The sequence below is a fragment of the Vidua chalybeata genome, chromosome 30 (assembly GCF_026979565.1).
Source record: "Vidua chalybeata isolate OUT-0048 chromosome 30, bVidCha1 merged haplotype, whole genome shotgun sequence".
In the NCBI taxonomy this organism is placed as follows: domain Eukaryota; kingdom Metazoa; phylum Chordata; class Aves; order Passeriformes; family Viduidae; genus Vidua; species Vidua chalybeata.
This window is the reverse complement of record NC_071559.1, coordinates 784,800-811,505: the sequence shown is the minus strand read 5'-3', so window position 1 is coordinate 811,505 and position 26,706 is coordinate 784,800. Positions and strand designations below refer to the sequence as shown.

The following is a 26,706-nucleotide window of genomic DNA, read 5'->3' as shown; positions in this document are numbered from 1 at the left end:
TCCCCATATCCCTGTGTCCCCATGTCCCCATGTCCCTATATCCCCATGTCCCCATGTCCCAATGTCCCCATATCCCTGTGTCCCCATGTCCCCAAATCCCTGTGTCCCCATATCCCTGTGTCCCCATGTCCCTATATCCCCATGTCCCCATGTCTCCATGTCCCCATATCCCTGTGTCCCCATGTCCCCATATCCCTGTGTCCCCATATCCCTGTGTCCCCATGTCCCTATATCCCCATGTCCCCATGTCTCCATGTCCCCATATCCCTGTGTCCCCATGTCCCTATATCCCCATGTCCCCATGTCCCCATATCCCTGTGTCCCCATGTCCCCATATCCCTGTGTCCCCATATCCCTGTGTCCCCATGTCCCTATATCCCCATGTCCCCATGTCTCCATGTCCCCATATCCCTGTGTCCCCATGTCCCTATATCCCCATGTCCCCATGTCCCCAGATCCCTGTGTCCCCATGTCCCCATGTCCCCAGATCCCCGTGTCCCCATGTCCCCATGTCCCCATATCCCTGTGTCCCCATGTCCCTATATCCCCATGTCCCCATGTCTCCATGTCCCCATATCCCTGTGTCCCCATGTCCCTATATCCCCGTGTCCCCATGTCCCCAGATCCCTGTGTCCCCATGTCCCCATGTCCCCAGATCCCCGTGTCCCCATGTCCCCATGTCCCCATATCCCCATGTCCCTATATCCCCACGTCCCCATATCCCCATATCCCCGTGTCCCCATGTCCCCAGATCCCTGTGTCCCCATGTCCCTATATCCCCATGTCCCCATGTCCCCAGATCCCTGTGTCCCCATGTCCCCATGTCCCCAGATCCCCGTGTCCCCATGTCCCCATGTCCCCATATCCCCATGTCCCCATGTCCCTATATCCCCACGTCCCCATATCCCCATATCCCCGTGTCCCCATGTCCCCAGATCCCTGTGTCCCCATGTCCCCATGTCCCCATATCCCCATGTCCTCATTTGGGGTCACCCCTCTTGTGACCCTTCCCACCGCCCCATTTGGGGTCCCCACATGTCCCCATGTCCCCCTGACCCCATTTGGGGTCACCCCCCGCCATCCAACGGGGCATTTTTGGGGTGAAGTCCGGGATTTTCCTGCTGGGGCAGTGGGAGGGAATTTGGGGGCACTCCCCACGTCGCTTTTTTGGGGTGAAAATGTTGGGGTTTGGGGGTGTTCCTTGTTTTCCCCACAGATCCCTGCCTCAGAACCCTTTTGGGGGGTCCCAGCAGCCCCAAAATCTGAGATTTCCATCAAAAACCCCCTGGGAAGACCCCCCAAAAAAACGGGAAATCCCCCCAAAAGTACCACGGGGAAAATTCCCTCGGGGATTTGGGGACAACGGGAGGTGACAGAGATTTGGGATGCCACCAGAACATTCCAGATCCTCCCTGCCCAGGGAATTCCCGACCCGGGGGAGAGGGGGAAAAAAATCGCCATTAAAAAATTGGTGGAAAAGCGGGAACCGCCTGTTTTTTCCCAGCCCATCCCGATTTTCCAGCCCCCGCCCGGATCCACCCTGGCAGGAAAAACACCAGGCCAGGCCCGGGACATGCAGGGAGAGGGGTCAGAGCTGGAAAAGCTGGAAAAAGCTGGAAAAAGCTGAGAAAAGTTGGGAAAATTTGGAAAAAATTGGGAAAAAAAAGGAAAAATTTGGACAATGTAGTAAAAAAAGGGAAATAATTAGGAAAAATAGGGAAAAAAAGGGGGGGAAAAAGGGAAAATCGGGGGGAAAATGGGAAAAAATTGGGAAAAATCTCTCCTGGAGGTGGGTGGGATCTGGGGGGATTCCACGTGGGGTGTAGGGTGGGATTTGGGATGGGGTGAGCGGATAAATCCCGCTGGGAGCGTCCTGGTGGAGCTGGGTGGGGTGGAAAATTCCCCCACCAAAAAAAGGATTTGAAGGGATTTTGGGGGAAAATCCAGCGGGATAAATCCCGGAGGGAGGGATCGGGAATGCGGGGAAAGGCAGCTGCGGGGCCAGATGTTGGGATCGGGGGGGGGGGCGGCGATCCCAAATCCCCGATCCCGCCCCGCAGCTGCGATCCCGGAATTTCCACCATTCCAGAACTTTCCAGGCCCCCCCCCGAGGCGGACCCAGCGGGGTGAACCCCTGGAAAATTAGGGGGAAAGGGATAAAAAGGAGATTCCCCCCCAGAAATGCGGGCGGGAGGGGAGGGGTGGCGGGAGCCGGAGGTGGCGGTGACACAGAAATTCCCATTTCCACTTTTTCCGCCCCAAATCCGGCGGCTCCGAGCTGAGCTCAGCTCCCGGCGCGGGGGGAGGAGAAAAGAGCAGGAATCTGGGGGGGGGGGGTGGGGATCCCCCCATTCCTGGGGGTCCCGGGGGGGTCCCGTGGGGGTCCCGAGGTAGGAACAATTTTTGGGAAGGATTCCCAGGGTGGGGGGGATCAAGGGGGGGATCAAGGGGGGGTCCCCCGCCCCCCCCAGGATGGGGACCCCCCTCTGTTGTCCCCTCCCAGGGTGGGGACCCCCCCTTGTCCCCCCTCAGGATGGGGTCCCGCCTCTTGTCCCCCCCCAAGGTTGGGGACCCCTCCTGATGTCCCCCCATTGTCCCCCCCTTGTCCTCCTCTTGTCCCCCCCTTTGTCCCCCCCCTTGTCCCCACATTGTCCCCCCTTTGTCCCCCCCGTGTCCCCAATTGTCCCCCCTTTGTCCCCCCCGTGTCCCCAGTTGTCCCCCCCTTGTCCCCCCTCTTGTCCCCACCTTCTGTCCCCCTTGTTCCCCCCTTTTTCCCCCCCTTTGTTCCCCCCTTGTCCCCCCCCGGGGGGAGGGTCCCCTGTCCCAGTGTCCCCAGCACGGGGTGGGGGTGGGGGGGACCTTGCGCAAGACGCCCCAAAATGGCCCCGCCCGAGCCCAGAATTCCTCCTGGGAGCGGCGGATGGGAGGGAAAGGGAATGCGGGGGGGGGGACAGGGACAGGGGGACACGTCGAGGGGGATAGGGACACCGAGGAGGTGACAGGGACACGTCCAAGGGGGTGACAGGGACACCGGGGAGGGACAGGGACACCGGGGGGGGACAGGGACATCGAGGGGGTGGGGACAGGACAGGGGGTGACAGGGTGACAGGGACACCGGGGGGGTGACAGGGACACCGGGGGGGTGACAGGGACACGCGGGGGGTGACACAACCAGCTCGAAGTGACCATCGCGGGGTGGGGGAGGACCACAGATCAGAGTGGGGGTCCCCACGGTCCCTCCACATGGGGGTGGCACTGTCCCCACCCCCAGTGTCCCCTATCCCCCTCCCCCCAGGGCTGAGGGGACACCGCCAGTCCTCGGGGCGATTTTTATTTCCGCAAAAATTTAAAAACCGGGGGGGCCCCCTCGGCTCCGAGACCTCCCCGGGCCCCCGGGAGCCCCCGGGCCCCGCCCGCCACCTCCGGCCGGGCTCGCGCTGTCCCCAAGCGGGCTCCGGCTCTCCCCCGGGTGGCTCCGGCTGTTCCCAAGCGGGCTCTGGCTGTCCCCAGGGTGGCTCCGGCTGTCCCCAAGCGGGCTCTGGCTGTCCCCAGGGTGGCTCCCGCTGTCTCCAGGCGCGGTGCTGCTGTCGCCGGCCGGGGCTTCCTCGGGAACAGTCCCTCCGGTGGCGCGGCGGGGTCGGGGCTGGGGGACAGAGGGGGCGGGGGGGTCACTTCAGGTGTCCTGGAGGGGGGACAGCTGAGGGTGGCACTTGGGGACACTCATACAGCTGAGTGTGACACTTGGGGACAGTCACACACCCGAGTGTGGGACTTGGGGACACACAGACACAGCTGAGGGTGGCACTTGGGGACACTCACACAACTGAGTGTGACACCTGGGGACAGTGTGGGGACCCGAGTGGCCCTGGGGGGATGCCACCGCTGTTCCCTGTCCCCCGTCCTACCTGCGGCAGGGGACGGGCAGGTCCCCCTTGGTGACGTGGAGGATGAACGGGGGTGGCTCCTCCAGCTCCAGCTCGCCCAGCTCTGCACAGGGGACACCGTGGGGACACCGTGGGGACACGGCGGGGACATTGTGGGGACAAAATGGGGACAGGGCGGGGACATTGTGGGCACAAAATGGGGACAGGATGCGGAGAGGATGGGGACACCTTGGGGACAAGATGGGGTCAAGATGGGGACAAAATAGGGACAGGGCAGAGACACGGTGGGGACACTGTCAGGACACCGTGGGGACAGGATGGGGACATGGTGGGGACAGGATGGGGACAAAATGGGGACACCAGGGGACATGATGGGGACACCAGGGGGACACGACAGGGAGACCAGGGGGACACGATCGGGACAAAATGGGGACGTGAAGGGGACACAAAAGGGACACTGTGGGGACACCGTGGGGACATGCCAGCCCTGGGGACACCGGGGCTCTGGGGACACGCGGGGACCTCACCTGCGTCCCAGTCCTCCTGGCACGGGGGCGGCTGCCAGTCCTGGGCGGGGGGACAGGCTGGCCTGGCCGTGTCCTCGGGGTCTGCGGGGACACGGGGGACAGCGTGAGGGGACACCTGGGCACACACCTGGGGACAGCGTGAGGGGACACCTGGGCACACACCTGGGGACACTGGGGCACACACCTGGGGACAGCGTGAGGGGACACCTGGGCACACACCTTGGGACACTGGGGCACACACCTGGGGACAGCGTGAGGGGACACCTGGGCACACACCTGGGGACAGCGTGAGGGGACACCTGGGAACACCTGGGGACACCTGGGCACACACCTGGGGACAGCGTGAGGGGACACCTGGGCACACACCTGGGGACACTGGGGCACACACCTGGGGACAGCGTGAGGGGACACCTGGGCACACACCTGGGGACACTGGGGCACACACCTGGGGACAGCGTGAGGGGACACCTGGGCACACACCTGGGGACAGCGTGAGGGGACACCTGGGAACACCTGGGGACACCTGGGCACACACCTGGGGACAGCGTGAGGGGACACCTGGGCACACACCTGGGGACAGTGTGAGGACACACCTGGGGACACATGGGGACACACCTGGGGACCCCTGGGGGCACAGCTGGGCACAGCTGGGCAGCGCGCGTACCTGGGGGCAGCTCGAGGGGCAGTTTGTCGGGGCAGGAGGTGACGTGGTCGCGCAGGTGCGCGCGCGGGACGCGGTGGCGCGCGTTGAAGGGACACGTGGCCAAGGTGCGCGACACCTGCGGGTTGTTCTGGGGACAGGGGACACGGGGGGCGGGGCTAAAGGGGGCGGGACACCGAGCCCCGGTCCCCGCCCCCAAATCCCAGCCCAGAGCCCGACCCCAACTCCTGCAGACCCGCTGTCCCCCCGTTCCCTGTGTCCCCCCGGTGTCCCCTCCCTGTCCCGGTGTCACCCCCGTTCCCGGTGTCCCCCCGTTCCCGGTGTCCCCCCCGTTCCCGGTGTCCCCCCGGTGTCACCCCCGTTCCCGGTGTCCCCCCGGTGTCCCCCCCGTTCCTGCTGTCCCCCCGTTCCCGGTGTCCTCCCGTTCCCGATGTCCCCCCGCTGTCCCCCTGTTCCCGGTGTCCCCCCGGTGTCCCCCCGTTCCCGCTGTCCCCTCCCGTTCCCGCTGTCCCCCGTTCCCGGTGTCCCCTCCCTGTCCCGCTGTCCCCCCCGTTCCCGGTGTCCCCCCGGTGTCCCTCCCTGTCCCGGTGTCCCCCCGCTGTCCCCCCGTTCCCGCTGTCCCCCCGTTCCCGGTGTCCCCCTGTTCCCGGTGTCCCGCGCACCTGCTGGCAGCGCACCAGGTGATAGGGCAGGCGGGACTCGCGCACCTGGTGGCTCCGGTCGTACGGGCACTGCACGAGCGCGTCGGGCTCCATAACCGGTACCGCCGGACCCGGTTCGGTACCGCCCTGCACGGTTCGGTACCGCCAGGCACTGCTCGGTACCGGTTATGTCCCACCGGGCACGGTTCAGTCCCGCTTCGGTCTCACCGGCCGCAGTTTGGTCCCAGCGGTCCCGGTTCGGCCCTGGTTCGGTCCCAGCGGTCCCGGTTCTGTCTCGGTCCGGTCCCACCGCTCCCGGTTCAGTCCCGGCGGTCCCGGTTCTATCCCGGTCCGGTCCCACCGCCCCCGGTTCGGTCCCAGCGGTCCCGGTTCTGTCTCGGTCCGGTCCTAGCGGTGACGGTTCGGTCCCGGTTCGGTCCCAGCGGTCCCGGTTCTGTCCCAGTCTGGTCCCACTGGTGCCTGTTCGGTCCCGGTTCAGTCCCAGCGGTCCCGGTTCTGTCTCGGTCCGGTCCTAGCGGTGACGGTTCGGTCCCGGTTCGGTCCTGGTTCGGTCCCGGTTCGGTCCCAGCGGTCCCGGTTCTGTCTCGGTCCGGTCCTAGCGGTGACGGTTCGGTCCCGGTTCGGTCCTGGTTCGGTCCCGGTTCGGTCCCAGCGGTCCCGGTTCTGTCCCGGTCCGGCCCCACCGGTGCCGGTTCTGCCTTACGGCAGCGTCGCCGTTACCGCGGCAACGGGCGCTGCTACCGGGTCCTCCGAGCCGCTAGGGGGCGCCGCGGCGCCGTCTCCATGGTGACGCCCGGAACGAGCCAAAAAATAAACTAAGAATTTATTAAAAATTAAAAGTTTTATCCCTGAGATAAATTAAAAATTTATTAAAAACTCCTGATTAAAAGGCTTTAAAGTACAAGAGCCTGGCCGGGGCTAAACCCAAGCTGGACCCAAAATGGTCACATAATGGACAAAAAAATTCTATTTTTGCATTTTCACACACTTTTATAAGTTTTGGTTCATTTGCATATTGGGGTTAATTGTCTAATTACAGTTTTGGATTATGAAGCTCCATCTTCCTGGGTGATTTCTTCGATTCGCTGTTGTTTACAATTTTTGTGGTTGAGGCTGTTACGGTGTCCTTGGATTTTGGGATGGAAAGGATTGTTTTGGTTAACTAAAAAATTTTATGAGTAAAGAATTAAAGCATCGATGGCAACAGGGGAAAATTTGGGGTGAATGGGCCCAGATTGGGGTCAAACAGGCCCTGATTGGGGTCAAACAGACCCAAATTGGGGTTTTATTGGCCCAGTTTAGGCCATGTGGGCCCAAACTGGGGCAAAACGGGCCCTGATTGGGGTAAAATCAGCCCTGATTGGGGTAAATGGGCACAAATTGGGGTAAAATTGACAAGACTGGGGTAAATTGGCCCAGATTGGGATAAACAGGCCCTGATTGGGGTAAAATGGGCCTGGTTTGGGGTGAATGGGCCTAGATAGGGATAAATTGGCCCTGACTGGGGTAAAACTGGAGAAGATTGGGGTAAAATTGGCCCTGATTGGGGTAAAAGGGCCCAGATTAGTGTAAACAGGCCCAGATTGGGGTGAATGGGCCCAGATTGGGGTAAATGGGCCAAGATTGGGGTAAAAGAGCCCAGATTTGGGTAAAAGGGCCCAGATTTGGGTAAAAGGGCCCAGATTGGGGTGCCCTGACTGGGGATAAATGAGACCAGTTTGGGGACAAATGGGACCCAAAATGGGGGCAAATAGGAGTGAATTTGGGTTCCACGGACCCAAATTGGTTCTGTACGGGGCCATGACCCCGATTTAGGGCCCAGACCCCGATTTAGGGCCTGCTGTCCCCTGCAGTGTCACGGGGTGGTGGCAGCGCCGTCACGTGGCCCCGGTGGCCCCAGCGCTGCTGGGCCCAGCCCAGGAAGGGGAAGTTGGGGTTTGGGGCCTTTTGGGGACTCTGGGGGTGCCACTGAGGTGCCACCGAGGTGCCACCGCCATGTCCCTGCCCTCGGTGTACGGGGACAAACTGGCCGAGAAGCTGACGCTGCTCAACGAGCGCGGCCGGGGGGTCCTCGTGCGCGTCTACAACCTCAAAAAGGTCTGGGGAGGGTCCTGGGGGGACACCCTGGGGACACCCGGGGGTCCCCAACACCCCCCCGGCCCATGGGCAGCAGCCGAGGGGACCGGGGGGAGAGAGGGATGGGGGGTTTTGGGGATCTGGGGAGGGTGGAGAGTCCAGGAAGGGTTTTAGGGGGGATTTGGGGAGGGGGGAGAGTCCAGGAAGGGTTTTAGGGGGGTTTGGGGGGGCCCGGTCAGGGGGAATTTTGGGGGGATTTTGGGGCGATCTGAGGAGGGGGAGGCCTCAGTTTTGGGGGGGGGTTTGGGGGCTCCCAGCCTTAAGTGGGAATCTGGGGCTCCCAGCCCGGGGAGGGTTGGGGTAGGGTGGGGTTTTTGAGGTGTCCCAGCCCCAGGAGGGGTTTGGGGGGGATCTGAGGGTGGGGGGTCTCAGTTTTGGGGTTTTTTTTGGGGGTGTCCCAGTCCTCAGGGGGGATTTTGGGCTCATTTCGGGGGGTTCTGACGTGGGGGTCCCCCAGACGTGCTCGGACCCCCGCACGCGGCCGCCCTTCCTCGGGGACAAGGCCATGGAGGCCTCGGCCAAGTTCATCCAGAAGAAATTCCCGCACCTGGACGTGCGGAGCAGCACTGTGAGCCGCTGTCCCCGTGTCCCCACTGTCCCCACCCCCATGTCCCTGTGTCCCCGCTGTCCCCTCCCCACCCTTGAGTCCCCACTTTCCCATGTCCCCATGTCCCCACTGTCCCCGTGTCCCCCTCCCTGTGTCCCTGCTGTCCCCATGTCCCCACTGTCCCCACTGTCCCTGCGTCCCCAGTGTCCCCATGTCCCCACTGTCTCTACTGTCCCCACGTCCCCACTGTCCCCACCCCTATCTCCCCACCCCCTGTGGGATGTGCCACCCCACCCTGCGTGTCCCCTCTGTCACCCATCCCTGTGTGTCCCCTTTGTCACCTCACCCTGGGTGTCCCCTTTTCTCACCCCTCCCTGCTGTCCCCCTGTGCCACCCACGGTGCTGTCCCCTGCAGCAGCAGCTGGGCCCGGTGCACAGGGACAGAGGGGACATCGTGCGGGTGCTGGCACCGTTCTACCAAACCTTCCTGGACGTTCTGGAGTTCCGGGTGAGCCGGGAGGGGACACCAGGGACAGGGGGGACACGGGGGACAGAGGGGACAGGGGGGACAGAGGGGATGGGGGGGACATGGGGGACACTGGAAACAGAGGGGACACTGGAGACAGAGGGGACAAGGGGGACAGGGAGATACTGGAGACAGGGGGGACATCAGGGACAGGGGGGGCTGAGGGGACAGAGGGGACAGGGGGGACACGGGGGACACCGGGGCCAGGGGCGTCAGAGGGCATGGGGGACACAGGGGACTCTGGGGATAAGGGGGATTGGGGGGGGTCACTCAGAGCAGACAACACGGGGGACATGGGGGACACAGGGGACAGGCAGTGTCCCTCAGAGCTGGTGACACAGGGTACAGGGGGACAGAGGGGACAGGCAGTGTCCCCCAGAGCCGGTGACACAGGGGACAGGGGGACAGAGGGGACAGGCAGTGTCCCTCAGAGCCGGTGACAAAGGGTACAGGGGGACAGAGGGGACAGGCAGTGTCCCTCAGAGCCGGTGACAAAGGGTACAGGGGGACAGAGGGGACAGGCAGTGTCCCTCAGAGCCGGTGACACAGGGGACAGGGAGACAGAGGGGACAGGCAGTGTCCCTCAGAGCCGGTGACACAGGGGACAGGGGGACAGAGGGGACAGGCAGTGTCCCTCAGAGCCGGTGACACAGGGGACAGGGAGACAGAGGGGACAGGCAGTGTCCCTCAGAGCCGGTGACACAGGGTACAGGGGGACAGAGGGGACAGGCAGTGTCCCTCAGAGCCGGTGACACAGGGGACAGGGAGACAGAGGGGACAGGCAGTGTCCCTCAGAGCCGGTGACAAAGGGTACAGGGGGACAGAGGGGACAGGCAGTGTCCCTCAGAGCCGGTGACAAAGGGTACAGGGGGACGCAGGGGACAGGCAGTGTCCCTCAGAGCCGGTGACACAGGGGACAGGGGGACAGAGGGGACAGGCAGTGTCCCTCAGAGCCGGTGACACAGGGGACAGGGGGACAGAGGGGACAGGCAGTGTCCCTCAGAGCCGGTGACACGGCGGTGACCCGGCGGTGACACGCGGCGCTGTCCCCTCGTCCCCAGGACCACGTGTACGAGCTGCTCAACACCATCGACGCCAGCCAGTGCTTCTTCGACATCGTGAGTGCCACCCCCGCGGCTGCCACCGCGCCGTGCCGTGTCCCCCCGCTGTCGCCGCGCCCTCACGCTGTCCCCTCCCCGCCAGCACATCAACCACGACCTCACCAAGGGCTACCTGGACCTGGTTGTCACCTACGTGTCGCTGGTGCTGCTGCTGGCGCGCGCCGAGGAGCGGCGCCTGCTGCTGGGGCTCTACCACTGCGCGCACGAGATGTGCCACGGCGCCAGGTGCCACCCCCGCTGTCCCCAAGCTGTCCCCAGGCTGTCCCCAGGGCTGTGTCCCCAGCGGGGCTGTCCTCAATGCTGTGTTTGTGGGGTTGTACCCGTGCTGGCGCTGCCTGGGGGTGTCCCCATTGTGTCCCCAAGGCTTGGTTTGTCCTGGGGGTGTCCCCAGTGTGTCCCAAATGATGGGGTCAGCCCCGGGGCTGTCCTCAGTGCTGGAACCAGCCCCAGGGCTGTCCCCAGCATGTCCCCAACGTGTTCCCAACATGTCCCCAGTGTGTCCCCAATGCCAGAACCAGCCCCAGGGCTGTCCCCAATGTGTCCCCAACACTGGAACCAGCCCTGGGGCTGTCCCCAGCATGTCCCCAATGTGTCCCCAACACCGTGTCCCCACAGCGAGCCCGGCTTCGCCCGCCTGGCGCAGATGGTGCTGGAGTACGAGCACCCCCTGAAGAAGCTGCCCGAGGAGTTCGGGCCCCACACCAAGGTGGGTCGGGGATCCCGGTGCCCAGCAGGGCCACCGCGGGTGGCCGGGCCGGTGTCCCCAGCGCTGGCTGTCCCCAGGCCGTGAGCAGCGCGCTGCTGTCCCTGCGGGCCCCGTTTGCGCGGCGCTGCCGGGACGCGGAGCTGTGGCGGCAGGAGCAGCTGCTGAGCCTGCTGGGACCCGCGGGGGACATGCTGAGCCCGGCCACGAGTGACAGCGTGAGTGGCACGGGGACATGTATGGGGACACGGGGACATGCAGGGGACATGGGGACATGCTGAGCCCGGCCACGAGTGACAGTGTGAGTGGCACAGGGACAGGGCATGGGGACATGGGGACATGCTGAGCCTCGCCACGAGTGACAGCGTGAGTGACATGGGGACATGCAGGGGACATGCTGAGCCCGGCCACGAGTGACAGCGTGAGTGACACGGGGACAGGGCATGGGGACACGGGGACATGGGGACATGCTGAGCCCGGCCACGAGTGACAGTGTGAGTGGCACAGGGACAGGGCATGGGGACATGGGGACATGCTGAGCCTCGCCACGAGTGACAGCGTGAGTGACATGGGGACATGCAGGGGACGTGCTGAGCCCGGCCACGAGTGACAGCGTGAGTGGCACAGGGACATGCATAGGGACACAGGGACATGGGGACATGCTGAGCCCGGCCACGAGTGACAGCGTGAGTGGCACAGGGACATGCATGGGGACACAGGGACATGCAGGGGACATGGGGACATGGGGAAATGCTGAGCCCGGCCACGAGTGACAGAGTGAGTGACATGGGGACATGCATGGGGACACGGGGACATGCTGAGCCCGGCCATGAGTGACAGCGTGAGTGACACGGGGACATGCATGGGGACACAGGGACATGCAGGGGACATGGGGACATGGGGAAATGCTGAGCCCGGCCACGAGTGACAGAGTGAGTGACATGGGGACATGCATGGGGACACGGGGACATGCTGAGCCCGGCCATGAGTGACAGCGTGAGTGACACGGGGACATGCATGGGGACACGGGGACATGCAGGGGACATGGGGACATGCTGAGCCCGGCCATGAGTGACAGCGTGAGTGACACGGGGACATGCATGGGGACACGGGGACATGCAGGGGACATGGGGACATGCTGAGCCCGGCCACGAGTGACAGCGTGAGTGACACGGGGACATGCATGGGGACACGGAGAGAGGGCATGGGGACATGGGGACATGGGGACATGCTGAGCCCGGCCACGAGTGACAGCGTGAGTGGCACGGGGATGGGGACATGGGGACATGGTATGGGGACATGGGACACAGGGACACTGCCACAGGGATGCTGTGCCACGGGCTCTGGGGGGGTCACAGCAGGCTGGGGATGGTGACACGGGGACTCAGGCCCTGGGGGGGTCAGGGGACAGTGGCGTGGTGGCACTGCTGTCCCCAGATGGCCTGTGAGTACCTGTCCCTGGAGGTGATGGAGCGCTGGATCATCCGTGAGTGCTGGCACCGCCCAGGTGTCCCCAACCCCTCCCGGACAGTGTCCCCAACCCCTGGCACCCATTTTGGGGTCCCTGATGGGGGGAGGATGTCCCCATTTTGGGGTCCCTGACAGGGGGATGTCCCGTTTTGGGGTCCCTGGTGCCCATTTCGGGGTCCCTGGTGTCCCTGATGGGGGTGTGTCCCATTTTGGGGCCCTGGACGGGGGGAATGTCCCCATTTCGGGGTCCCTGGTGTGGGGTGTCCCGTTTCAGGGTCCCTGACGCGGTGCCCCCACCCCTGGTGCCCATTTCGAGGTCCCTGGTGTCCTTGACAGGGGTGTGTCCCGTTTTGGGGTCCCTGACGGGGGGGATGTCCCCAGTTTGGGGTCCCTGGTGTCCTTGATGGGGGGATGTCCCCGTTTTGGGGTCCCTAATGGGGGGCTGTCCCCATTTCTGGGTCCCTGGTGCCTGTTTCGGGGTCCCTGGTGCCGATTTTGGGGTCCCTGGTGCCCGTTTCGGGGTCCCTGGTGCCCGTTTCGGGGTCCCTGACGCGGTGCCCCCAGTGGGGTTCCTGGTGTGCCCGGGGGCCCTGGCTGCCCCTCCGTGCCAGGAGCTGTGGCGCCAGGCCCTGCGCGGGTCCCTCGTTGTCACCCTGGTGCGAGACGAGGCCATCGTGGTGCACAAGGTCACCGAGGAGCTGCTGGGGGGACAGAAGGGGTGAGCGGGGACACCGGGGGTGGCACTGCCGGGGAGTGACAGTGGGGACACCGGGGATGGCACTGCCGGGGGGGTGACAGTGGAGACATCGGGGGTGGCACTGCCGGGGAGTGACAGTGGGGACATCGGGGGTGACAGTGGGGACACCGGGGGTGGCACTGCCGGGGGGGGAGGGTGACAATGGGGACACTGGGGGCGGGGGGGCGTGGCAATGGGCACACCGGGGGTGGCACTGTCCGGGGAGGGGGTGACGGTGGGGACACCGAGGGGTGACAATGGGGACACCGGGGGTGGCACTGCCGGGGGGGTGACAGTGGAGACATCGGGGGTGGCACTGCCGGGGAGTGACAGTGGGGACATCGGGGGTGACAGTGGGGACACCGGGGGTGGCACTGCCGGGGGGGGAGGGTGACAATGGGGACACTGGGGGCGGGGGGGCGTGGCAATGGGCACACCGGGGGTGGCACTGTCCGGGGAGGGGGTGACGGTGGGGACACCGGGGGGTGACAATGGGGACACCGGGGGTGGCACTGCCGGGGGGGTGACAATGGGCACACCAGGAGGTGACAGTGGGGACACCGGTGGGGTGACAAGGGGGACACCGGGGGTGGCACTGCCTGGGGGGTGACAATGGGCACACCGGGAGGTGATAATGGGGACACCGGGGGGGGGTGACAATGGGCACACCGGGGGGTGCCAGGGGCTGGGGGCTTCGCTGGGGACTCTGGGGGTGGCAGTCTGGGGCTGGGGGCTGGGGGGGCGCCCGGGGTGCCCGGGGGTCGCGCAGGGCGGTGCCCGGTGCCAGGTGTCCCTCGCCAGGTTCGGGAAGCGCGTGGCCGACGTCAAGGAGTGCCGGGAGCACGCGGCGGCTCACAGGTCCGGGGGGGGTCCCGGGGGTTTGGGGGGGTCCTGGGAATTTGGGGGGGCTGCGAGGTCCCAGAGCACCCCAAAACCGGGGGGGGGTTCCGGGGGGGTCTCTGCCTCAGTTGGTCCTGCACTGCCCCCCCCCGCCTTTGCCACACCCGCTGTCCCCTGGGGGTGCCCGGGGGGGGCCCCAGGGGGCTTGGGGTGCCCGGGGGGGGTCCCTTGGGTGACCCTGGCCGTGACCCCCCCTTGTCCCCCCATCCTGACCCCCCCAAATCCCCTCAACCCTCCCCCATCCCCATGGAGTCACCCCTGGATCCTGCGGGGAGTTCTGCCCCCTCCCCCGCGTCCCCTCCTGTCCCCTCGACCCCCCCCGACCCCCGCGACCCCCAGGGCCCCCCCAAACCCCCCGTGCCCCCCCAGCCCGGCGCTGCACCGCGGCCGCCGCTCCTTCCTGCGCGGGGCCGTGCGGGAGCTGGCGGCGCTGCTGGAGGATCAGCCCGGGCTGCTGGGACCCAAGGTGGGCGTTCGGGGGGGTTCGGGGCTGCGGGGGGCAATTTGGGAAATTTTGGGGGGTTTGGGGAGATTTGGGGAGAATTTGGGGAGACTTTGGGGAGATTTTGGGGGATTTGGGGGGGTTTAGTGGGGATTTTGGGGGATTTGGGGGGGTTCGGGAAGATTTTGGGGGGATTTGGGGAGATTTGGGGGAGGATTTTGGAGATTTGGGGGAGTTTAGAGGGGATTTAAAAGATTTTGGGGGATTTGGGAGATTTGGGATTTGGGGGGATTTGGGAGATTTTGGGGAGATTTTGGGGGCATTTGAGAGAATTTTGGGGAGCTTTGGGGAGATTTGGGGGCATTTGGGGGAATTTTGGGAGATTTGGGGGGATTCTGGGGAAGTTTGGGGGAGATTTTGGGGGGTCTCGACCCCCTGTCCGTCCCCGTCCCCCCCAGGCCCTGCTGGTGTTCGTGGCGCTGTCGCTGTGTCGCGACGAGGTGAGCTGGCTGTCGCGACATGCCGAGCACGTGACCAAGAGCAAGAGCCCCGAGGACTTCAGCGACAGGTGGGGACAGGAGGGGACAGAGAGGGACAGGAGGGGACAGAGGGGACAGGAGGGGACAGGAGGGGACAGAGAGGGACGGAGGGGACAGAGGGGACAGAGAGGGACAGGAGGGGACAGGAGGGGACAGAGGGGACAGGAGGGGACAGGAGGGGACAGAGAGGGACAGGAGGGGACAGAGGGGACAGAGGAGACAGAGAGGGACAGGAGGGGACAGAGGGAACAGAGAGGGACGGAGGGGACAGGAGGGGACGGGGGGGACATGGGGGACAGGAGGGGACACAGGGGACAAGAGGGGACAGAGGGGACAGAGGGGACGGGGGGGGCAGGAGGGGACAGGAGGGGACAGAGGGGACAGAGGGGACGGGGGGGACGGGGAGGGACAGAGGGGACAGAGAAGGACAGGAGGGGACAGAGGGAACAGAGAGGGATGGAGGGGACAGGAGGGGACGGGGGGGACAGAGGGGACGGGGGGGCAGGAGGGGACAGGGGGGGACACTCGCAGGGTTTGGGTGGGTTCAGGAGCTTTTTGGGGGTGTTCGGGGGCACTGGGGGAGGCTCAGGAATTTGGGGGGGGTCAGGAATTTTTGGGTGATTCGAGGGGCACTGGGGGGGTTCAGGGGGGTCCTTGTGGGGCTCTGGGGGGTTCAGAAGTTTCGGGGTGATCGCGGGGGGGACACTGGGAAGGGGCTCAGGAGTTTGGGGGGGTTCAGGAATTTCGGGGGACACTGAGGGGGTTTCAGAGATTCGGGGGGACACTGGGGTGGGCTCAGGAGTTTCGGGGTGATCCGGGGAGCACTGGGGGGGGGTTCAGGAATTTCCGGATGATTCGGGGGGGCACAGGAGTTTCGGGGTGAGCCGGGGGGGTCACAGCTGTATCCCGGGGGGGGTCTCTGACCGTGTCCCCCGGCGCAGCCGCATCGCGGAGCTGCTGTTCCTGCTGGAGCAGCTGCGGGCGCTGGTGCGGCGGCACCTGCGGCTCCTGCGCCGCTACCACCGGCACTTCCTGGCCCGCTTCGACGCCCTCGTGCTCAGCGACGTCATCCAGGTACCCCGGGGGGCGTGGCCCTCTCCCCTGAGCCCCCTCCGGGCTGTCGCTGTCCCCTGAGGCCGCCCTGTCCCCGCAGAACCTCTCGGTGTGTCCCGAGGAAGAGTCCGTGATCCTCTCGTCCTTCGTCAGCTCCCTCTCGGCTCTCTCGGCCAAGGAAGGTGCGGGTTCGTCACCTCCCAGCCCGGATTGTCCCCTCCCAGCTCGGGATGTCCCCTCCCAGCTCGGATTGTCCCCTCTCAGTCCGAAATGTCCCTTCCCAGCTCGGATTGTCACCTCCCAGTCTGTAATGTCCCCTCCCTGCCCGGATTGTCCCCTCTCAGCCCGGATTGTCCCCTCCCAGCCCAAATGTCCCCTTCACGTGTCGCCGGTGCCACCCTAGCTCCGTGTCCCCGCTGTCCCGGGAGCTCCGGGACAATCCCGGGCACCCCGAAGGGTGGCGGCTCCAGGGGGGTCCCCTGTGGTGGCACTGCCCCCCCCAGCGCTGTCCCCGTGTCCCCGCAGTCGATGACCAGGAGCAGTTTGACTTCACCGCGCTGCGCCTGGACTGGTTCCGGCTCCAGGTGGTGGCACTGTCCCTGTCCCCATGTCCCTGTCCTGTCCCTGTCCCCGTCCCTGTCCTGTCCCTGCCCCTGTCCCTGCTGTCCCCATCCTTGACCCCTGACCCTGTCCTGGTCCCTATTGCTGTCCCCATGTCCCACTGTCCCTGTCCCACTGTCCCCTGACCCTGTCCTGCTGTCCCCACAGCTGTCCCCACTGCTGTCCCGCTGTCCCCTGACCATGTCCCTATACTATATCCCCCGGTCCTGCTGTCCCCATGTCCCTTGTCCCCATGTCCCCTAACCATGTCTCCTGTCCCTGTCCTGCTGCCCCCATATCCCCATGTCCCCATGTCCCCTAACAATGTCCCCATGTCCCCTGACCCTGTCCCCCTGTCCCGCTGTCCCCGTCCCTGTCCCCGTCCCTGTCCCTAGGCGTACACCAGCGTGGCCAAGGCGCCGCTGCCGCTGTGCTCGCACGGGGACGTGGGCCGTGCCATGAGCCTGGTGGTGTTCCACACGCGCCTGCTGGACCGGCCCGAGGAGCTGCTGGACGAGACCTCCGACCTGTCCCACCTCTGGTGAGCCCCTGGCACTCCCTTTTCCCACCCCTGCACCCCCTTTTCCCACCCCTGCACCCCCTTTCCACCCCTGCACCCCCTTCTCCATCCCTGTACCCCTTTCTCCATTCCTGCACCCCCTTTCCACCCCTGCACCCCTTTTCTATCCCTGTATCCCTTTTCTATCCCTGCACCCCCTTTTCCACCCCTGCAACCCCTTTTCCCACTCCTGTACCCCTTTCTCCACCCCTGCACCCCCTTTCCACCCTGCACCGCCTTTTCCCACTCCTGTACCCCCTTCTCCATCCCTGCACCCCCTTTCCCATCCTTTTCCCACCCCATATCCCATTTTTCTGCCCTTTTCCCACCCCACACTGCTTTTCCCACCCCTTTCCCCCTCACCCCCTCCATCCCTGCTCCTTTCCCCCCTCACCCCCACCCCATCCCCCCTCTCCCTGCCCCTTTCCCCACCCCATTCCCCATTCCCCACCCCATACCCCTTTCCCCATCACCCCATACCTTGACCCCACACCCTGACCCCGCTGTCCTTGACCCCACTGTCCCTGACCCCGCTGTCCCTGACCCCACACCCCTGACCCCACACCCTGACCCCGCTATCCCTGACCCCGCTGTCCCTGACCCCACACCCCTGACCCCACACCCTGACCCCGCTGTCCCTGACCCCGCTGTCCCTGACCCCATACCCCTGGCCCCACACCCCGACCCCGCTGTCCGGCCGCAGTTTCCACGCGCGTTCCCTGGAGCGGATGTTCTTGGCAACACTGGACGAGCCGTCCATGCTGCGCTTCGCCATCGCCTTCCCCCTGCTCTGCGCCCACTTCTCGCACTGCCCGCACCCCATGTGCCCCGAGGAGGTGGGTGACACCCTCGGGGGTGGGGGTCCAGGGGGCTCCCCGGCCCCGTCCCTGGCTCTGAGGGGTCCCGGTGTCTCCTCCCAGTACCCTCAGCTGGAGGCGGCGGCGCTGGGGCTCTGCCACAAATTCCTGGAGGAGCTGGCACGAGTGGGCAGCGCCTGCGTCCTGGACGCCTGCGCCGAGCAGCACAACCTGAGCCAGCAGGTCTGAGGGGGGTCTGGGGGGGTCTGGGACTTTTGGGGGCTCTGGGACCTTTGGGGGGCTTGGGGGAGTCTGGGGGATCTGCGACTTTTGGAGAGATTAGTGATCCTTGGGGCCTTCAGGACCTTTGGGGTCTTGGCGGCCTTTTGGGTCTCTGGGGCCTTTGGGGACTCGGTGGCCTTTGGGGTCACCAGGGCCTTTGGGGACTCGGTGGCCTTTGGGGTCTCCAGGACCTTTGGGGATTTCAGGACCTTTGGGGTCTTGGTGGCCTTTGGGGTCTCTGGGGCCTCTGTAGGCTTGGTGGCCTTTGGGACCTTCAGGACCTTTGGGGGCTCCAGGACCTTTGGGGGTTTCAGGACCTTTGGGGTCTTGGTGGCCTTTGGAGTCTCCAGGACCTTTGGGGATTTCAGGACCTTTGGGGTCTTGGTGGCCTTTGGGGTCTCTGGAGCCTCTGTAGGCTTGGTGGCCTTTGGGACCTTCAGGACCTTTGGGGGCTCCAGCATCTTTGGGGGTTCAGTGGCCTTTGGGGTCTTCACATCTTCAGGATCCCCTTGGCTTTTGGGGTCTCCACCACCTTGAGGTCTCCATCAACTTGAGGATCTCTGTGGCCTTTGGGGTCTCCAGAACCTCTGGGGTCTCTGTGGCCACCGGGGTCTCCGTGGCCTCTCTGTGCTCTCATCCCCCTGTCCCCACCAAACCCTTGGGATGGGGAAGTTCCTCCATAGGGACCAAACCTGGCAGGGCATCCCTTGACCCAGCCCTGGGGGACGGTGTCCTGTGGTCATGGTGGCCCCGTTTGGGGTGTCCCCATGTCCCCACGACCCCGTCCCTATGTCCCCATGACCCTGTCCCCGCCCCGCAGCTGCTGCCCAAGCACTGTGCGGCCACCATCAGCAGAGCCCGCGTCAAGAAAACCCCGAAGCAGCTGCCCCGCAAGGGGGACCCCCAAAGGGACAAACCAGGGACAGAGAGCCAGCGGCGGGACCGGACCCTGACCACCAAGTGAGCGTCACCCAGGGGAGGGATTGTCCCCACGGGGTCATGGTTCTGGGGACTTCGGTGGTCTCCAGAACCTCTGGGGGCTTGGTGGCCTTTGGGGGCTTCAGGAGCTCACCTGAAGCTACCAGAGCTTGGGTGTGGAGTGGGGACACGGTGTGATTGTCCCCACTGGACATGGATTGTCCCCACCGCGATTGCCCCCCAGCATGGACAAGCTGCACCTGACCCTGTCCGAGCTGTCCCTGAGCCTCAACCACGTCCCCAACTTCACCGTCTTCGGGCACACGGTGACACCGGCCGAGTACCTGAGCAGCCACCTGGAGATGCGCCTGACCAGGTGGGGACACGCCGGGGACGTGCGGGGCCGAGGGGACGACGTGGTGCATCCCTCACCGCCCCCGTGTCCCCACAGGGCCATCGTGGCCATGGCCGGCTACAGCCAGGCCACGCAGGAGGTGGCCCGGCCCTCGGAGGTGCTGGCTGGGCTGGTGGCCTACATGGGGCTGGTGCAGCGGCTGGGACAGTTGGTGGCCCTGGACACGGGGCGGCTGCTGCGCGCCGTGCTGCTGCAGCAGAGCCACCCCCGTGATGCCAGCGGGCAGCCCACGCTGACCGCCATCTACACGGACTGGTCAGTGCCACCACGGGGAGGGGACACAGGGACGGGGTGGTCAGGGTCACCCATGGTGGGGGACATGGGGATGGGGTGGTCAGGGTCACCTAAAGGGGCTGGGGACACGGGGATGGGGTGGTGGCAGCAGGGACATGGCGATGGGGGTGGCGGTGGCAGCAGGGTGATGGTGCTGTGGGGTCATGGTGACAGTGCCATGGGTGCCATCGCCATGGGTGCCACTGCTGAGGGTGGCACTGTCAAGGGTGCCACTGCCATGGGTGCCAGTGCCGTGTCCCCGCGGGTACCTGGAGGCCCTGCTGCACCAGGCCAGCACCAGGGCCGTGGGTGGCACTGCCATGGGTGCCACTGCAAAGGGTGACACTGCCGAGAGTGCTACTGCCATGGGTGCCACTGCCATGGGTGCCACTGCCATGGGTGACAGTGCCACGTCCCCACAGGTACCTGGAGGCCCTGCTGCGCCAGGCCAGCACCGGCGCCGTGCTCCTGTCCCCTGCCCTCCAGGCCTTCACCACGGTGCCCCGCGAGGAGCAGCCCCCGTTCAGCGCCGCTGAGTTCTCCGACATCTCAGGTGGGTTTGGGGGGCTCGGGGGGGGCTGTCACCCCCTGTCCCCCCCGGGTCCCCACCCTGTCCCCTCCCACACCACAGAGATGCGGGCGCTGGCCGAGCTCATCGGGCCCTACGGGATGCGATTCCTGAGCGAGAACCTGATGTGGCACGTGGGGTCCCAGGTGACCGAGCTGAAGGTACCGCGGGGTTGGGGACAGGGACAGGGGACACAGGACAGGGGCTGGGACAGGGACAGGGGACACAGGACAGGAGCTGGGGACAGGGGACAGGGGACACAGGACAGGGGACAAGGGCTGATGCTGGTGGCACCGTGATAGGGCAGGCAGGGCCACCCTGGTGCCACCCCAACCCTGTCCCTGCCCATCCCTTGGGCTCAGCAGGAGGGTTGGAGGTGCCAGGTCCTGCCGTGTCCCCCAGTGTCCCCCAGTGTCCCCCAGTGTCCTCCAATGTCCCCATGTCCCCGCAGAAGCTGGTGGCCGAGAACATGGACACGCTGGTGCAGCTGCGCTGCTGCAGGGCCGAGCAGAGGCCGGTGCTGCTGCCCCGCCTGAGCTGTGAGTGTCACACGCAGGGGGTGTCACCCACACGGGGGTGTCACACACACACACAGGGAGTGTCACACACGCACACAGGGGGTGTCACCCACACGGGGGTGTCACACACACACACAGGGGGTGTCACATGCATGGGGGTGTCACACACACACACAGGGGTGTCACACACACAGGGGTGTCACACACACGGGGGTGTCACACACACACACGGGGTGTCACACACACGGGGGTGTCACACACACAGGGGTGTCACACACACACAGGGGGTGTCACATGCATGGGGGTGTCACACACACACAGAGGGGTGTCACACACCCACACAGGGGTGTCACACACACGGGGGTGTCACACACACACACAGGGGTGTCACACACACGGGGGTGTCACACACACAGGGGTGTCACACACACACAGGGGGTGTCATACGCATGGGGGTGTCACACACACAGGGGTGTCACACGCATGGGGGTGTCACACACACAGGGGTGTCACCCACACAGGGGTGTCGCACGCATGGGGGTGTCACACACATGCACAGGGGGTGTCACCAACACAGGGGTGTCACACACACACACAGGGGGTGTCACCCACACAGGGGTGTCACACACCCACACAGGGAGTGTCACGCGCATAGGGGTGTCACACACACACACAGGGGTGTCACACGTGTCACCCCACTGTCCCTCGCGTGTCCCCGCAGCGGCCGAGAACGTCCTGAAGCGCATGACCATCATCGGGGAGATCCTGAGCTTCCGTGCCATGGCCCAGCAGGGCCTCAGGGAGGTGGGACCCCCCCCGAACCCAACCCCGGGCACCCCCAGACACTGGGACCCCTGGGAGCCCCCTGAGACCCCCAGCCCCCCCCATTTAGGGACACAGGACCCCTCTGGGACCCCCATTTGGGGACACAGGACCCCCCATTTAGGGACACAGGACCTCTATTTGGGGACACAAGACCCCCCCTGGGACCCCTATTTGGGGACCCATCCCCCATTTGGGGACACAGGACCCCTCTGGGACCCCCATCTGGGGACACAGGACCCCCGTGACGCCCCGGACCCCCCCAGGTGTTCTCCCAGCACTGCCCCTTCCTGATGGGCCCCATCGAGTGCCTGGCGGACGTGGTGACCCCCGACACCGACATCCAGGTGGGGACAGGGACACGGGGTGGGGGGTGGTGGGGGTGGCACCACGTGACACCGCGTGTCCCCCTGTCCCCCTGTGTCCCCAGGACACCCTGAGCATCTTCGAGCTGGCCTCGGCCGCGGGGATCCCGTGCGAGGTGGACCCGGCGCTGGTCACCGCCCTGGCCAGCAACAGGACAGGTGCGGGGGGGCTCTGGGGATGCTGCGGGGTGGTGGCGCTGTCACCCGGGTGGCGCTGTCACCGCGCTGTCCCCTGCCCCTGCAGAGGGCTCGTCCCCCGAGGAGGATTACAAGGTGTCCTGCCTGCTGCTGGTGTTCGTGGCCGTGTCCCTGCCCCTGCTGGCCGCTGACCCCGCGTCCCTCTACAGCCCCGAGCTGGACGGTGAGGGCTGGCCCCGTGTCACTGTGTCACTGTGTCCCCTGTCACTGTGTCCCTGTGTCACTGTGTCCCTGTGTCCCCGTGTCCCCGTGTCACTGTATCCCTGTGTCCCCTGTCACTGTGTCACTGTGTCCCCGTGTCACTGTGTCCCTGTGTCCCCTGTCACTGTGTCCCCGTGTCCCCTGTCACTGTGTCCCTGTGTCCCCTGTCACTGTGTCCCCTGTCACTGTGTCCCCTGTCCCCTCTACAGCCCCGAGCTGGACGGTGAGGGCTGGCCCCGTGTCACTGTGTCACTGTGTCCCCTGTCACTGTGTCCCTGTGTCACTGTGTCCCTGTGTCCCCTGTCACTGTGTCACTGTGTCCCCGTGTCCCCGTGTCACTGTATCCCTGTGTCCCCTGTCACTGTGTCACTGTGTCCCCGTGTCACTGTGTCCCTGTGTCCCCTGTCACTGTGTCCCCGTGTCCCCTGTCACTGTGTCCCTGTGTCCCCTGTCACTGTGTCCCCTGTCCCCTCTACAGCCCCGAGCTGGACGGGGAAGGCTGGCCCCGTGTCCCTGTGTCCCCTGTCCCCTCTACAGCCCTGAGCTGGATGGTGAGGGCTGGCCCTGTGTCCCCGTGTCACTGTGTCACTGTGTCACTGTGTCCCCTGTCACTGTGTCCCCATGCCCCTGTGTCCCTGTGTGTGTCACTGTGTCCCCACGTCCCCATGCTGGCAGTTCTCACTGTCCCATTGTCACAGCAGAGGGTTTGGTGGCACGGGGGAGGACACCGGGACTGTCACCAAGGCAGGTGGCACAGTGGAGACTCTGGGTTGTCCCCAGCCCTCCTGTGTCCCCAACACCCTCCTTTCTCCTCAAACCTTTCCGTGTCCCCAACCCCTTCCCATGTCCCCAACCTTCCCGAATCCCCAGTCCTCCTACGTCACACCTTTATTGACTCCTGTCCCTGCGGTGTCCCCACGGTGTCCCCAGGCCACCACAACAACGTGCACTGCCTGGCCAAGGCCATCGTGCAGCTCTCGGCCGCGCTCTTCACCGTGCACAGCAAGAACATCGAGACACACCTGCAGGAGTTCCTGCTGGTGAGCCCAGCCTGGCCTGGCCCTGTCCCGTCCCGGGTGGCCCTGTCCCCATTGTCCCCACTGGCCCTGTCCCCTCCCGGGTGGCCCTGTCCCCACTGTCCCCAGTGTCCCCACTGTCCCCGCTGTCCCTGACGGTGCCTGTCCGTGTCCCTGACCCTGCCCGTGTCCCCACTGTCCCTGTCCCCAGCTGGCGTCCGGCAGCCTCCTGCAGCTGGCCCAGGAGCCGGACAAGGCGCGGGCGCGGAACCAGGACTCGATCGTGCTGCTGCTGCACATGGTGAGGGCACCTGGGGGCACCTGGGGGGCACCTAGGGGCACCTGGGGACAGCTGGAGACAGCTGGGGGGGTACCTGGGGGCACCCCGGGCGTGTCCCGCTGTCCCCGCAGGTGGGCTCAGGGATGTCCCCGAGTGTTCTCCAGCGGCTCCGGCCTTGTCCAGAGGGGTCTCACCCTTCCCCAGACCCCTCTTGGACACAGCCGGGGGGGGGGGGGGGGGGGTGTCATGCCCCCCGCCCGCCCCCGGGTTTGTCATCCCGGGCCGGCTCGAAGCAATTGAAATGCAAATATTTATTTCAAATATTTCAAATATTTCTTTCAAATATTTCAAATATTTCAATCAGAGCCGGGCCAGGAGAGCCGCGGGGGGATCGGCAGGAGTGGGGGGAGGGTCGGCAGGGAGAAAGGGGGGGTGCTGATGGCTGCCACCCCCACCCCCCAAAAAAAAAGATCGTGGCCGAATCGTCCTTCCTGACGCTGGACATGCTGGAGAGCTGCTTCCCCTACGTGCTGCTGCGCAACGCCTTCCGCCAGGTGTGCCGGGACCCCCCCGGCAGGACCCCCCCGCACTGACCGGGACCCCCCGGAGCCCCCCGGACCGCACCGGGATCCCCCCGCACTGACTGCACCCCTCGGGACCCCCCTGCACTGAACGCGACCCCCCGGACCCCCCGTGCCGTGCCGGGACCCCCCCGTGTTCCACCCTGAGACCCCCGCGGGACCCCCGTGCCCCTCCCCAAATTCCCCAACTCGCACCTCCAGGAGCCCCAAATCCCCTCCCCAAATTCCCCAACTCACACCCCCAGGACCCCCGACCCCAAAATCCCAAACCCTGTCCCCCCAGGACCTCCGTGTCCCCCCGACCCCAAATCCCCCTCCCTGTCCCCCCCAGGATCCCCAAATTCCCCATCCCTTTCCCCCAGGACCCCCGTTCCCCTCCCCAAATTCCTTAACCCACCTCCCCCAGGCCCCCTGACCCCAAATCCTGTCCCCCCCCTTCCCTCCCCAAATGCCCCACCCCATCCTCTGCGCCCCCCCAAACCGTCCCCTCACACCCCCCATCTCTGGCTGCCACCACCGTGTCCCCAAATGTCCCCAAATGTCCCCAAATATGCCCAGGTGTCCCCAGGTGTCCCCCCGCTGTTGCCGCTGTCACTAAAATCCTCTTTTCACCCCAAATTCACCTCTTGGGAATTTTTGGGGTCCGCAGGCGCCGCCCACCCTGGGACCACCCCGGGACCACCCCGGGAGCCCCCAGGACCCCCCGGGGACGTTCCAGGGGTTCTGTGGGGGGGGTCCTGGGGGTGTCTGGGGGCTCCGGAGGGGTCTGGAGGCTCTGGGGGTGTCCGGAGTGTCCTGGGGGGCTCTGGGGGTGTCCAGGAGGTGTCCTGGGGGTGTCTGGGGGGTCTCCGGGGTCTCCGGGGGGAGTCTGGAGGCTTGGGGGTGTCCGGGGGTGTCCGGGGGTGTCCGGAATGTCCGAGGGGTGTCCGGGGGGGTGTCCGGGGGTGTCCGGAGGGTCCCATGGAGGGGGGGTCAAGACGAGGCACCCCCGGGATCTCCCCTCGGGATTTTCTCCCCTTTTCAAAGCCGCTCCATCCCGGTGGGGCCGTGCCTCAGTTTCCCTCCTCCCTCTCACCGCTGGAGCCACTTCCAGGGACATTCTGAGCCCCCCCACGCCCCCTCCAGGATTTTTTATATTATTTTTCCCGTCTCCTCGTGGTTTTTATTTCCCTCCCGTGCGGCGTTTTGGGGGAAAACGGACGGGGCGCCGGCGGCCGCGGCCGTTGCCATTCCGCGCACGGCGGCGGCTCCGGGATGAGTCACCGGCAGCGGCGACAGCGCCCCAGGACCCCCCCCGCGACCCGGACCACCCCCCAAAAATCCGGGCTTGGGGGGCGCCCAAAACGCGTCCGCCAAAAATCGCGTTAAACAACAAAAAAAAAAAACAACCATAGAACAAAACCAAAAACAAAACAAAACAAAAAAAAGCGACAAAAAATCCCGAACAATGAAAATCAATAAAAGCAACCCCCCCCGAGCACCGGGAGGTGCGGAGCGACCCCCCCCGCCCGCCCCCGGCCGCGCTCCCGGGGGACTCGGCCGCCCCCTCCCCGCTCCCGGCACGGATTTATTTCGGTCTCGTCAGTCACGAGCCCGAATCGTTCCCGAGCTCGCCCCAGCGCCCCCCAAAGCCCAAAGCCCCCCCCGTTCCCTTCCCCGCTTTTGTCTCGCGCGCGCCCACCCAGCCCAGCCCACGGAGCCCCCCCGGGACCCGCCCCCACCCCAAAACCCGCCCCTCCCCCCTCGCAACTGAAAGTTTCGGGAGAGAAAAGCGAAGATTTGGGGCTTTTTGGGGTTTTTTTTCTGGTTTTTTTTTTTTTTTTTTGAACCCCGAAATCGACTTGAGGAGCCCCAAAAGGAGCGGCTCCGCTTGGAAGAGTCCTAAATGAGCAGTTCGGGGACCCCATATGTGATTTTGGGGGCCCTAAAATTGGTTTGAGTAGCCCCAAAATGAGTTTGAGACCCCCAAAATCAGTTTGAGACTTCCAAAATCAGTCCGAGGATTCCCAAATCAGTTTGAGATGCCCCAAAATGAATTTGAGGACCCCCAAAATGAGTCTGAAACCCCAAAAATCAGTTCGAGGATCCCTAAATCGGTTTGACACCCCCAAAATGAGTTTGGAGACCCCCAAAATCAGTTCGAGAAACCAAAAATCTCTTTGATGACCCCCGAGTTTCTTTGAAACCCCCCAAAATGAGGCGGGGGACCCCACACGAGGGGCTGGAGGAGCCCGAATTTGGGGTTTGAGCCCCTCAAGGTGTCCCCGGTGGTGTCCGGGGGGGACCCAGGACAAATCCAGGAGGGGAGAGACCCCCCCTCACATTTTGGAGGGGTTAAACGAAGGGACCCCCCCCCCCCAGAATCACCCGCTGGAGGTGATGGGGGGCCCTGGGGGTGGCGGGGCG

General features: G+C 65.2%; 2 protein-coding genes across 5 annotated transcripts; one reads left to right on the top strand and one right to left on the bottom strand.

Moving 5' to 3' along the window:
• Positions 1–3,315: 3,315 nt before the first annotated feature.
• Positions 3,316–6,463, bottom strand: GTSF1 (gametocyte specific factor 1). 2 transcript variants are annotated; one of them, XM_053967673.1, is made up of 5 exons: positions 5,735–6,463; positions 5,076–5,202; positions 4,412–4,492; positions 3,906–3,987; positions 3,316–3,643 (listed from the first exon to the last, which is right to left on the bottom strand). In XM_053967673.1, exons 1-5 carry the CDS (start codon positions 5,825–5,827, stop codon positions 3,331–3,333), a joined length of 696 nt encoding a protein of 231 aa, XP_053823648.1. In that variant the 5' UTR covers positions 5,828–6,463; the 3' UTR covers positions 3,316–3,330. The 2 variants fall into 2 exon arrangements, with proteins under 2 accessions (XP_053823648.1, XP_053823649.1); XM_053967674.1 differs by having other exon boundaries at positions 5,780–6,463.
• A 1,231-nt stretch (positions 6,464–7,694) lies between these two features.
• NCKAP1L (NCK associated protein 1 like) lies at positions 7,695–24,904 on the top strand. Of its 3 annotated transcripts, XM_053967435.1 has the most exons (31): positions 7,695–7,831; positions 8,328–8,438; positions 8,833–8,925; positions 10,005–10,061; positions 10,147–10,289; positions 10,680–10,770; positions 10,848–10,985; positions 12,205–12,253; positions 12,802–12,955; positions 13,775–13,831; positions 14,243–14,339; positions 14,774–14,883; positions 15,796–15,928; positions 16,008–16,089; positions 16,433–16,491; positions 16,903–17,048; positions 17,770–17,902; positions 17,987–18,106; positions 18,966–19,105; positions 19,308–19,439; positions 19,515–19,733; positions 20,174–20,304; positions 20,383–20,480; positions 20,771–20,858; positions 21,559–21,641; positions 21,926–22,006; positions 22,090–22,183; positions 22,269–22,385; positions 23,354–23,463; positions 23,651–23,740; positions 24,190–24,904. In XM_053967435.1, the coding sequence occupies exons 1-31, from the start codon at positions 7,730–7,732 to the stop codon at positions 24,310–24,312; spliced, it is 3,381 nt and encodes a 1,126-aa protein (XP_053823410.1). In that variant the 5' UTR covers positions 7,695–7,729; the 3' UTR covers positions 24,313–24,904. The 3 variants fall into 3 exon arrangements, with proteins under 3 accessions (XP_053823410.1, XP_053823412.1, XP_053823411.1); XM_053967437.1 differs by lacking the exon at positions 19,515–19,733; XM_053967436.1 differs by lacking the exon at positions 23,354–23,463.
• Positions 24,905–26,706: the final 1,802 nt, after the last annotated feature.